At 37.2% G+C, this 11859-nt stretch overlaps 1 protein-coding gene across 1 annotated transcript in view; it reads right to left on the reverse strand.

Annotated features, from left to right (window-relative positions):
- The window catches only part of UVRAG (UV radiation resistance associated), a 481244-nt gene that overhangs the window by 178986 nt on the left and 290399 nt on the right, over window positions 1-11859 (reverse strand). The window contains exons 11-12 of the mRNA XM_007941031.2: window positions 7952-8012; window positions 6578-6743 (exon numbers count right to left, since the gene is read on the reverse strand). Coding sequence (XP_007939222.2) covers window positions 6578-6743; window positions 7952-8012 — 227 coding nt within the window. The remainder of the gene's footprint in view (window positions 1-6577; window positions 6744-7951; window positions 8013-11859) is intronic.

Genomic DNA, 11859 nt, shown 5'->3' on the forward strand with positions numbered 1-11859 from the left:
ATATATATATATATATATATATATATGATATATACAAAGACATGAAAACAGGCATGCAAAAATATTTGCATAAGAATGTTCATGGCAGCACTAGTTTCGATAGCCAAAAGGTGGAAACAATCCAAATATCCATCAGTGGATGAATGGATTAAACAGTATGTGCTATACACACACAACAGAATATTATACAGTCATAAAAACGAATGAAGTACTGATACATACTACAATGTAGATGTCTAAGAAACTAGACACAAGGCTACATATTATGATTCCTTTTATATGAAATACACAGAATGGGTAAATTCATAGAGACAAAAAGAAGACTGGTGGTTGCCAGCGCCTGGGGGGCGGGGGACGGAGACGGACTGGAGAGTAGGAAGTGACTACTTTATAGGTATGAGGTTTTCTTTTGGGGTGATGAAAATATTTCACAACTAGAGAGAAGTGGTGGCTGCCCAACATTGTGACTGTAGTAAACATCACTAAATTGGACACTTTAAAGTCATTAAGTTTATGTTATGTGAATTTTACCTCAAAAAAAAAGAAAAAGGAACTTATATACTTTTTTGTCAAACATAAATTTCAGGCTCTCTTTAAATTCCTTTGTATTTGTAAAGAATATTTGGATTATAAATTAATGCTGTTAGAAAAGACACTGGTTTAAACTATCCACATGCTGGCTGCCTTCCCCACCAAGCTGAGAACCACTTTTCTACCAGAGAGAGCATGACATTCTTCCATTGGTGCCTGTCTCTCCTGACTTTTCTATTTCTACATCCTACTTTGCATCCTAAACTACAGTGATAATGAACCACTTGCAGTTTCCTGAATGTGCTGGGGTTAGTTCATTTTGTCACCATTATGTACACAACACTCTCATGACCTACAACAGTGGTTCACAAACCTGACTGTGTATGACAACCACTTGAGGAGTATTTAAAACAACAAAAATTCCTAAGCCCCATTCACTCAATCAGACTCCCTGGTGGAAGGACTAGAAATCTGGGGGCTAGAAGCTTATTTCTAAAAGCTTCCCCGGTGACTGTAATGTATAGCCATAAATCCCAAAATCTGTTGCAGTCTAGCCAATTCTGGCTCACAGTGTCCTGGTAGGACACAGCAGAACTGCCCCATAAGGTTTCTGTAGCTATAATCTTTACTGAAGCACACTGCCACATCTTTCTCCTGCAGAATAGCTGGTGGCCTTGAACTATCAACCTATGGGTTAGTACCCAAGCACTTTAAACACTGAATTACCAGGGCTACTTATGTCCTAGAATATTCTATATCATTTCCTGTTAGCATAAGCAGTATTTTCTAAACTCCAATCACTCATGGAACAGTTTAAAAAGTTGTGTTTTCCCATTTCACCTGAATTTTCAAATTTATTAACATAAAGTTGTTCATTAGCTCATCTTATCTTTTAATATGTATCATCCCTCACACTGCAGTTTTCCTTGTCTCTTCTGTTTCCAAATTAGTCCTCCAATGGGACTTACCAATTTTCTAGTCGTTTCAAGGTCTATAACAACATGTTTTTATTATTTTTTCCTATTGTATAGTTGTCTATTTAATCTTTCTTGACTGCTAACCAGAAGGTCAGCTGTTCAAACCTACCAGCTACTCCATGGAAGAAAGACCAGACGATCTACTTCCATAAAGATTTATAGCCTTGGAAACCCAATGGGGGTTGCTATGAGTTGGAAATGACTTGATGGCAATGAGTTTGGCTTTTGGAGTTATTTATTACTTTCTTCCTTCAACTTGCCTAGGGCTTACCTTACCAGTCTTTTTCTAGCTTCTTCAGATGGATACTTAAATGATTAATTTTTAAATCTTTTATTATAATATATGCACTTAAGGGTATACATTTTCCACTGACCACAGATTTAGCTGCACCTTACAAGTTTTAATATGCTACATTCTCATTATCATCCGATTAACAATAATTTCAAATTTCCATTATTGTTTCTTCTTTGACCTATATGTCATACAGAAGTATATTATTTATTATCTCACAGTTAGGATTTTATTATTGATTTGTAGCAAATTCTACCGTGGTCAGTGAACAAACTATGAATTATTTCAATCTTTTGAAAAGGTTGAGTTTCAGAATATAATCCATTTTGGTTAATGTTTGGTTAATGTGTATCTGAAAAGAATGTATATCCTGCAAACATTTGGTACAATATTCTTTATACAGAACATAGGTCAAGCTTATGAATTGTACTGTTGGAGTCTATTTCATTCTGCACTTTTTTTGGGGGGAGGGGAGTGACTATTTGTTCTAATAGTTACTGAGAGAAAATTTAAAGTCCCCTGCTATTGATTGTTGATCTTCCTGTAGTTCCATGGGTTTCTGCCTGTTGTATTTTTTCACAAATAACATGCTCATGTAAATAATGAACCAGTACATATAACACAGGACATAGCACACTTACAAAACAGCAGGTGGAGGGTGGTGGTGTTTGGGAAAAAAAAAAAAAAAACCCACAAACATCTAATGTGTGTTATATGTATAAAAATAGAGTATATATTTGAAGTAATGTTTTAATGTATAAACATGCTAAGATTGTACTGTATTATCATTATAAACTGCTCCACTTTATTTAAATTGACTTAAATTTCACTTTTTCTGGTATTACTACAGGTAGTTTCTAATGACAGGTTCTGTTCTGACAACTCTGTTGTAAGTCAGTTCTGACATCAGTCAAATAGCTAATTTTTGTGTTGTTTTTATTACTATTGCCTTTTTATTATCGGTATCTTTATGAATCAAATCTTTATTTGTCTTTGGGAGTTGGAAACATTACATATAAACTTACAGATATATTTTAATGCATACATGCATTTAAAAAAACACATTAAAAAAAAAAAAAAAACACCACAGACAGTTTTAAGTGCAATTTGTAGTAACTGGAATACATTGTAAGTTGAGAACAATATGCAGTTATACCAACTCTCATTTACTAAACATTTGCATAATATATCTTTTTTTCCCAACTCTTAATATTTCTATTTCTTTTATTTATGTTGAAGCAGACTGAGTTTTTTTTTTTTTAAGCAGTCTGACAATCTTTATTTCTGAGCAAAGTATTATTACAATTTACATTAAATATAATTACAGGATAACTTTGGGCTTATATCTACAAACTTATTTATTTTTCAGTTGTCTCAATTGGTTAGTTCATTTTCCATTCTTTTCTTACCTTCTTTTGGGTTAATCAAGGTTTTTTAATTTTCCATTGATCTCTTCTACTAGTTTTTTGCTTATTCAAAATTATTTCTTTAGTGGTTACAAGATTAAAACATGCATCTTGATTTATTAGACCCTAATATAAATAGACTATAAATAGTGAAAAAGCAAATAATCTGAGAAGTTGGATTATATGAAGAAGAATGAGGCATAAGGGTTGGAGGAATCTCATTAACAATCTGTGTTGTGCATATGACACAACCTTCACTGCTGAAAGTAAAGAGCACTTACTGATGAAGATCAAAGACTACAGCCTTTGTATAGATTATGCCTCAATAAGAAGACAAAAAGCTCATAAGTGGACCAATAAAGCAACATGATGATAAACAGAAAAGACGAAGTTGCCAAGGATTTCATTTTACTTGGATCTTCAATCACCACCCATGGAAAGAGCAGTCAAAAAACTAAATGACATATTGCATTGGGAAAATCTGCTGCAAAAGATTTCTTTAAAGTGTTAAAAAGCCAAGAAGTAATTTTGAAGACTAAGGTGCACTTGCCCCAAGCCATGGTATTTTCAATCACCTCATATGCATGCAAAAGCTGCAAAATGAATAAAGAAAACCAAAGAAGAATCGATGTCTTTGAATTCTGGTGTTGGTGAAGAATACTGTATATACCATGGACTGCCAGAAGAATGAACAAATCTGTCTTGGAAGATGTAAAACCAGAATGCTCTTCAGAAGCAAGGATGGTGAGATTTCATCTCACGTACTCTGGACATGTTATCAGGAGGGACCAGTCCCTGGAGAAGAATATCATACTTGGTAAAGCAGAAGGTCAGAGAAAGAGAGGAAGACTCTCAATGAGATGGAATGACATAGTGGCTGCAACAATAGGTTCAAATACAGCAATGTTTTTAAGGATAGCACAGGATCAGGCAGTATTTTGTTCTGTTGTACATAGGGTACTAGAAGTAAGAACTGACGCGAGAGCACCCAACAACAATAACAACAATATGAATTACTATTTTTAACCATTCTCTAGATAATCTAGGGGAGCTCTGGTGGCACAGTGCCTAAGGCATTTGACTGCTAACTAGAAGGCTGGTGGTTCAAACCCACCAGCCACTCCTTGGAGGGAAGGTTGGGCCATCTACTTCCGTAATGATACTGCCTCGGAAACCCAAGGAAGCGGGTTGTTATGAGTCAGATCCGACTTGATGGCAGTGGGTTGGGTTTAGATAATCTAGGATCTTAGAAAATTTTAACTTTATTTGCCTCTTCCCATCTGTTGTGTCACAGCCATGCATTATAATTCTATACATCACCACTGACATCGAGTTAATTCTGACTCATTACCAACTCTATAGGACGGAGTAGAACTACCCCATTGGGCTTCCAAGGTTGTACATCTTTACAGAAGCAGACTGCCTCATCTTTCTGCCACAGAAAGGCTGGCGGGTTCAAAGTATCCATTTTTTGGTTAGTAGCTGAATGCCTTAACCACTGTCACCAGAGTATATACATTAAATAATAAGACATTATTGTTATTTGGTGGTTGAAATTAATTGACAGGTTACTATTTATCCTTTCTGTTGCTCTTTGTTCCTTTCTGCATTTCCATGAGTCCATATAAGATTATTTTTATTCTGCTTGAAGAACTCCTTTCAGTAGTTCCTAATGCAGGTCTGCTTGGATGAATTCTATCAAATTTAGTAGTATGAAACATCTTTTTGGCCCTTACTTTTGAAGTAATTCTATATCCAGTGAAAACAGAATTCTAAGCTGGCATTTCTTTTCTTTCCGTACTTGCAAAATGTCATCCATCATTTCCTGGCTTCCACTGTTTCTACTGAAGGAAGCTAATATTCTTTTCTCTAGCTGCTTTTAGTATTTTTAGACTTTCAGCTGTTTTATTATCCTTTCCTTAATATACTTTCCTTGTATTTACTCTGCTTCATATTTAGTGCTTTTTGAATCTTTAGCATTTTTTTTTTTTAATTTGAAAAATCTCAGTCATTATCTCTTAAAATATTGCATTTTCCTCACGGTCTCTTTTCAGCCCTTCATTCACTCAACTATATATATGTCAGACCTTTTAACTGTGTTCCATGTGTCTAATACTTTTCTGTACATCCCATCATTTTTGTTCTTTATGCTTTGGTCAGTGTGGTAGTTAAGGTTATGTGTCAACTTGGCTGGGCCTGGTTTTGAGTAGCTAGGTGGCTGGATGTAGTTATTCCTCATGATGAAACTGGTAACCAACTCCATGGTGGACTCTACTGTAAGTAGCTAAGTAGCTATCTTAGGGATGTAATCTGCTTCCAGTATATAAGAAGGCACTTTGAGAAAGGTCCTGTGCTTTTTGGTATGCCTAGAACCTGCATGTAGCCAAGTCTTCATCATAGTGGCCTGCCATATTGTCTGCCAATCTTGGGACTGCTTCTTGACTTGAACTAGCAGCCTGCCATGTTGCTTAATAATCTTGGGTCTTTGACATTTCACTTGTCGACCTTGGGCTTGTCAGCCTCAGCAGCCAGCAGCTGCTTGAGTTAAGAGAAGCCTCCAGCTCCAGTGGGCCTGGAGCAAGAGGCAAAGCTGAATCCCAAGGTCTAGGGGCCTTTACCTAGCTCCTAGAGCTGGCACTTTGAACTCAGACTTCTAGCCTCCTAAACTGTAGCATAGTGGCTAAGACACTTGCCTGCTAACCAGACGGCTGGCGGTTCAAACCCATCAGCCACTCCTTGGAAGGAAGGTTGGGCAATCCTACTTCCGTAGTGATACTGCCTCGGAAACCCAAGGAGAGGTCACTATGAGTCGGGGCCGACTCGACGGCACATAACAACAACAACAACAACAAACTGTAAGAGATTAAACTCCTGTTTGTTCAAACCATCCACCTGGTATTTCTGCTACAGCAGCATTAGATAACCACAACAGTCAGGTTATTTTTCACTGATCTATCTTCCAAGCTAAATCTACTCTTCAGCTATGTCCAATCTGCTGTTAAACTTTTCTCCATTTCCTGGTTTGTTCTCTGAGAAACCCTTTAACCATTTCACTTGTTGACTGGCAGGCAAAAAAGAACTACATGAATAATTTTTAGAGTAAATAGTATTTGCCCCAAAAACGTAAAAAGAAAATAAAATTAGATTTAAATGAGTCAATTTTGCCATCATTAACAATTTTTGGAAGTGAAGTAATTAGACAATTAAAATCTAAATGAATGACTACATTTTATTTAAAAGAAATGAAGCACTTCCCAAGGGTTAAATAACATTGCTACAGTTTAGGTCATATTTTATATTTTTATTATGCCATGTGTTTCATATTGGCTTGATGTTAAAAGCATTGGGGGGGAAAAATAAAAGACACTTACTCTCTCTCCTTTTCAGTCAGCTTGTCGTTAATATTATCTTTGATTGTTGATCTAGATCCTTTATGAATTATAGGATATCTGAGGGGCACTTGTAGGAAAAAGGAAATCATGGAGACCAAATGTGCAGTATAACCAAGGGCAACAGCAATGCTTCCATCATCTTTTGCTGTAAATTAAAAAGCAGGAGATAACAATTACTGAACTTATAGCTATGAGACAATAACACATTTTAAGAGATTTTATAAGGAATGGTAAATAAAATATTAATCACTCATCTAAATTATATACATTTTATACAAATCTAAGCAAATTAACAGTACTACCCAACACTTAAAAACTATTTCCTAGTAATTAATTTGATGTAATGAACATTTGATATTTATCTGAAGAAAGAATTCTCAGAATACTCAAATAACCATTATCTTCCTTCTCAGCATTTTTAAAGGGGCAAATAACACACTATGTGAGCATTACACATTTTATTCATTAACAACTTTCTAGGCAAAAAAGTACATCATCATCAATTTTCAAGTAAAATAGTGTGATACATCCTTATAGGGTATGTCCTTGATATTGGTAAGGATAGTGTTGTATAACTAAGTCTATTAAATTTGAAATAAGGGAAGGAGAAGCTCTTCCTATTCATGTAATGTAGGTGGAGGCAATTCTTGGAAAGAAGGCATGTATATCCTAAAAAAAAACCTATAAAGTTATCTACCTGTTTTTCGTATTACTAAAGGGGTGATAATATAAAACTAAATTTGCTTATTTTGGTAATACATCCACACTCAATTTAAAAGAACAAAAAGTGATCTAATATCACCTCTTCCCAATGACCAAAACAATTTTGTTTAAAGATAAAAAGGTATATCTGAGAGAAGCCTATACATGGAAATCAGAAACCAAAGAGAAACAGTGAAAAACCTGAAAATTGGGTGATATTGGAAATCAGCTTTGATTCAGGTTATTCACACTCACCACACAACTCCCTGTTCCACCTATTAAAAATCTTAGATTGTTTCCCACTCCAGGCCACAGTGCTCAGTCATAGCCTTGCTGTTAAACACGGTGGTGTCGGATTTCCAATATCGAAGCTTTATATTAAAAAGCATTTTAAAAGGACCACGGGAGAAGCATTACAGGACCCAAGGGTATTCCAATACCCTCAAAAGGAAAACCACCTCCTGGTAGGGAAGTCACTTTCATCACCCCAAGACCACTGAACCTCCAGTGGGAACATGTGAGCTCATGTGGTTAATTATGGCGATTGCTGGCCATTCAGCCTCAGATGTTACATTCTGTTGCCAATCACTTTAGCTAAAAAACCAAAAGGTTTTATGTTTCCAGCATTCTGAGATCTGAAAGACTTTTTACCTGCCAAAGCCAAAACCTGGCGCTCTGGGGAGTGCTTTTCCAGTAAGCACTGATGACGTCCCTAACACCTAATGGGGAGCAGAGGTTTGTGTTCCTTATGCTGCTCTGGGGGTTAGAAAGGTCACAGATTGTTATGTTGGGGAGAAGAAGTTAGAAGGTGAGAGGGAGGGGCAGAGAAGAACAGGAATGAACTGCAAGACTCAAGTATGGGAAAAAGATCTGACTCTCAACCATGTTTAAAGAGGCTTAAAGACAATAAAACTCTAACTTTCCTCATAATAAACATATTTTATTTATGTTTTGAATGTAGGTAGCCACTCAGGGCCTCAAATTTTATGTAATTTTTATAACAATAAATTCCACAAACATGCAATAGCCATTTAAAACACAGTAAGTTAACTAAAATGTCCCTTTGATTTATGTGTTGGACAAACTGTTAATATCCAAATGCATCCAAGTACAATAAGTGATCTAAAAGCTCTTACCATCCTGCCTTCCCAATCTCTGAGGCAGCTGATTTGATAAAGGAATCAAGCACCCACTGATCCAGACAGGACAAATATTTAAGATTCTAATCACTGACACAGCATCTATGGAATCAGTTCTTGTTGTCAATGAGACACTGTTTGACATATGTACTCTCCTTCTCAAGAAATCATGTCTGCATAAAGGCACAGAAGGAAATCTGGGTCTCATTACCACAAAAAGCTCTCATGTTAGGGATTACTTAAAAATACACATGCACATACTTTTTTTTTTTTTTTTTAAGCTAAACGTCTCAGTCAATGGAACTGGGAAGAATACCCTTCACTGGACAAACTTCTCTGGTTGTGTCCTTATCTCTTTGACATACTCTAACAGTGACTTACCCATTTAGAAAAGCACAATAAATGTTGGGCCACTATGGTAAAGTTTTCCAAACAGTACCAATGCATGTAATGTAAAGTCTATGTCAGCAAAGTATCATAAGTATCATAACCAGAATGCAGTCGCTACAGAACACTAAAAGGTTGTTAGAAGTTTGGTAGAGGTTATTCAAAACGAGGAAGAAACCAAACCAAAACCAAACCAAACCCACTACCATCAAGTCAATTCTGACTCACAGTGATCCTACAGGATACAGTAGAACTGTCCCATAGGGTTTCCAAGGCTGTAAATATCTGCGGAAGCAGACTGCCTCATCTTTCTCCCATGGAGCAACTGGTGGGTTTGAACTGCCAACCATTCGGTTAGCAGCCAAGTGCTTTAACCACTGTGCCACCAAAGCTCCTGAAAACTGTGCCATGACAGTCATAATGCAGACCTTAGAATCAAACAGACTAAGGACAATTTTAACTCTGCCACTGACTACTATGATTCTGTGGAAATCTTAACTAAACACTGTAAGTCTTAGTTTCCTTGCCTTTAAAAAACAATAATAAATGTGACAGCACTGTGCACGATGTTCCATGTTACTGTATTTCTACTCACCCAACCTAAAATGTCTTTTTGCCCTTCTTTCAACAGGGGAACACTATTTCATCTTTAAAGACAGCCCAGGCATCACCTTCTCTGTAAAGGTTTTTCTGATTCCCACTAAATAGAATTGATAATCCCACTTCTTTGAGTTCTCAGGTACCAGGCATAAATTTCTAAGTCCCTAACACACAGTATGAATTCAATAAATATTTGACTAATTTTATTACAAGTCTGATGCCCTCAAATGGACTGTAATCTCATTGAGGTAGGATCAATGTCTTAATCATCTTTGTATATCCTCAACACCTGGTATAGAAGACAGCATATGGAGGGCAGACTATACATTTAGTATATGAAAGTACCGTAAGAAAACTCTAATATTACCAAAGATATTTTTTAAAATTTCTGATTCCTAGGGGCTGAAGGAGCTTTGGTGGTGCAGTGCCTCATTTGACTGCTAACCAGAAGGTTAGCGGTTCAAACCCACCAGCTGCTCTGTGGAAGGAAGATGGAGGCAATCTACTTCCGTAAAGATTTACCACCTCGGAAACCCAGTGGGGGTCACTGTGAGTCAGAATCAGCTCAATGGCAGTGAGTTTGGTTTGGTTTGAGGAGCTGTGGGGAGTGAACAGGGCCTCTTATGGATTGAATTGTATCCCCCAAAAAAAGATATACTGAAGTCCCACCCCAAGAACCTATGAGTGTGACCTTATTTGAAAACAGTAGGGTCTTTGCAGATGTAATCAAATCATTAGGATGGGCTCGAATTCAATGACTGGTGTCCTTACAAGAAGAGAAGATACATGGACAAGCAGGGAGAATGCCATGTGAAGATGAAGGCAGAGTCGCATTGATCATTTTTAAGCCCAGGATTGCCCTCAACCACCAGAAACTAGAAAAGCACAAGGAAAATCCTCCCCTAGAGCTTTCAAAGAGAGCAAGGACCTACTGATAACTTGATCTTGAACTTACAGCTTCTAGTATTGTGAGAGAATAAAATTCCGATGTTTTAAACCACTCAATTTGTGGTAATTTGTTACAGCAACCCTAGAAAACTAACACAAGGCCCTTAACTAAATTAAACATTTATTTCATTTTCTCTCTCATCTTATTTTTCAGCAACTGCTAAAAGGCTACAATAATTTTTTAAATGGTAGGGAGAGTGTATTCAGCTTGTTGGGAATTCTAAGTACAGACAGCTATAAAAGCTATGACAACTAGGAAACAAGGCATTCCAAAGAAAACAAAAATAGAATCAAGAAACATCCCAGACCACCACTCACTGATATTCCTACTTCCCTTATGTCTCCCTTCAACTCAATTTGTATTTAGTAGCCAGAGTGATTTTTAAAAGAATCACTCAGCTCCTGTTACTCCCACTCTTGAAGCCCTTCCAATAAGAATAAAATGAAAGCTCCTTACACCTCAAGGCCTCACCTGACCTGGCTTTGGCTGACCTCTCCTGCACCCCCTGATGTAACTCTTCCTCTTGCTCACTATGCTCCAGCCACAGAGGTCTCTTCCTTCCTTCTTCCCTTCCTCCTTTCTTCCCTCTTTCCTCCCTCCCTCCCTCACAACTAATTCCAATGACAGTGAAACCTGTGAGACGTGGAACTCACCAGGACTGCTTGTTTCTCTGGCTCTCACAAGTTTTCTGCCTTTGACAGGGTTCAGTCTTACCATTTTTCTATTGCTTTAGTGTAAAATATTTGTGTTCTCCTCTGACAGGCTTCTGCTTTACATAGGTTCCAGCTTTTATTGTATATTTAATAAGTGTCTATTATATGAGAAAGGAGTTCTGGTGGCATAGTGCTTAAGGCATTTGACTGCTAACCAGAAGGGTGGTGGTTCAAATCCACCAGCTACTCTGTGGAAGGAAGACTGGGCGATCTATTTCTGTAAAGATTTACCACCTCGGAAACCCAAAGGTGGTGGCTATGAGTCGGAATCGACTTGATGGCAGTGAGTTTTGGTTTTTTTGGGGATTATATGAAAAGGTCTGTCAAATGTTACTCATTCAATGATCACAATGGATTGAAGATCTAGATATTATCTCATTTTACAAGTAAAGAAATTGATCTCTGAGAGATTAAATGCTTTACTCTTAATACAGGTCTTTTCTCCCACACATCCAGCCTCAATTTCTTCAGATATGCCAAACTCAGTCCTCCAACATGGCCTTTATATTCGCTGCCTCTGGTGGTGCAGTGGGTAAGGCATTAGGCTGCTAACCAGAAGGTCAGCTGTTCAAACCCACCAGCTGCTTCACAGAAAGAAGATGGGGCAATCTACTCCTGTAAAGATTTACAGCCTTGGAAACCCTGAGTTGGAATCGACTCCATGGCAGCGAGGTGGTTTTTTTTTTTTTTTTTGGTTCTTCTAGGAATGTTCCTCCCCCAGTCATAGCAGAGTTAGTTGGCTCCTTTTCAGCCTTAAAATCTTGTTTAATG

This window comes from Orycteropus afer, unplaced genomic scaffold (genome assembly GCF_000298275.1).
Source record: "Orycteropus afer afer isolate SDZICR_OR568_19922 unplaced genomic scaffold, OryAfe1.0 scaffold00074, whole genome shotgun sequence".
NCBI lineage: Eukaryota > Metazoa > Chordata > Mammalia > Tubulidentata > Orycteropodidae > Orycteropus > Orycteropus afer.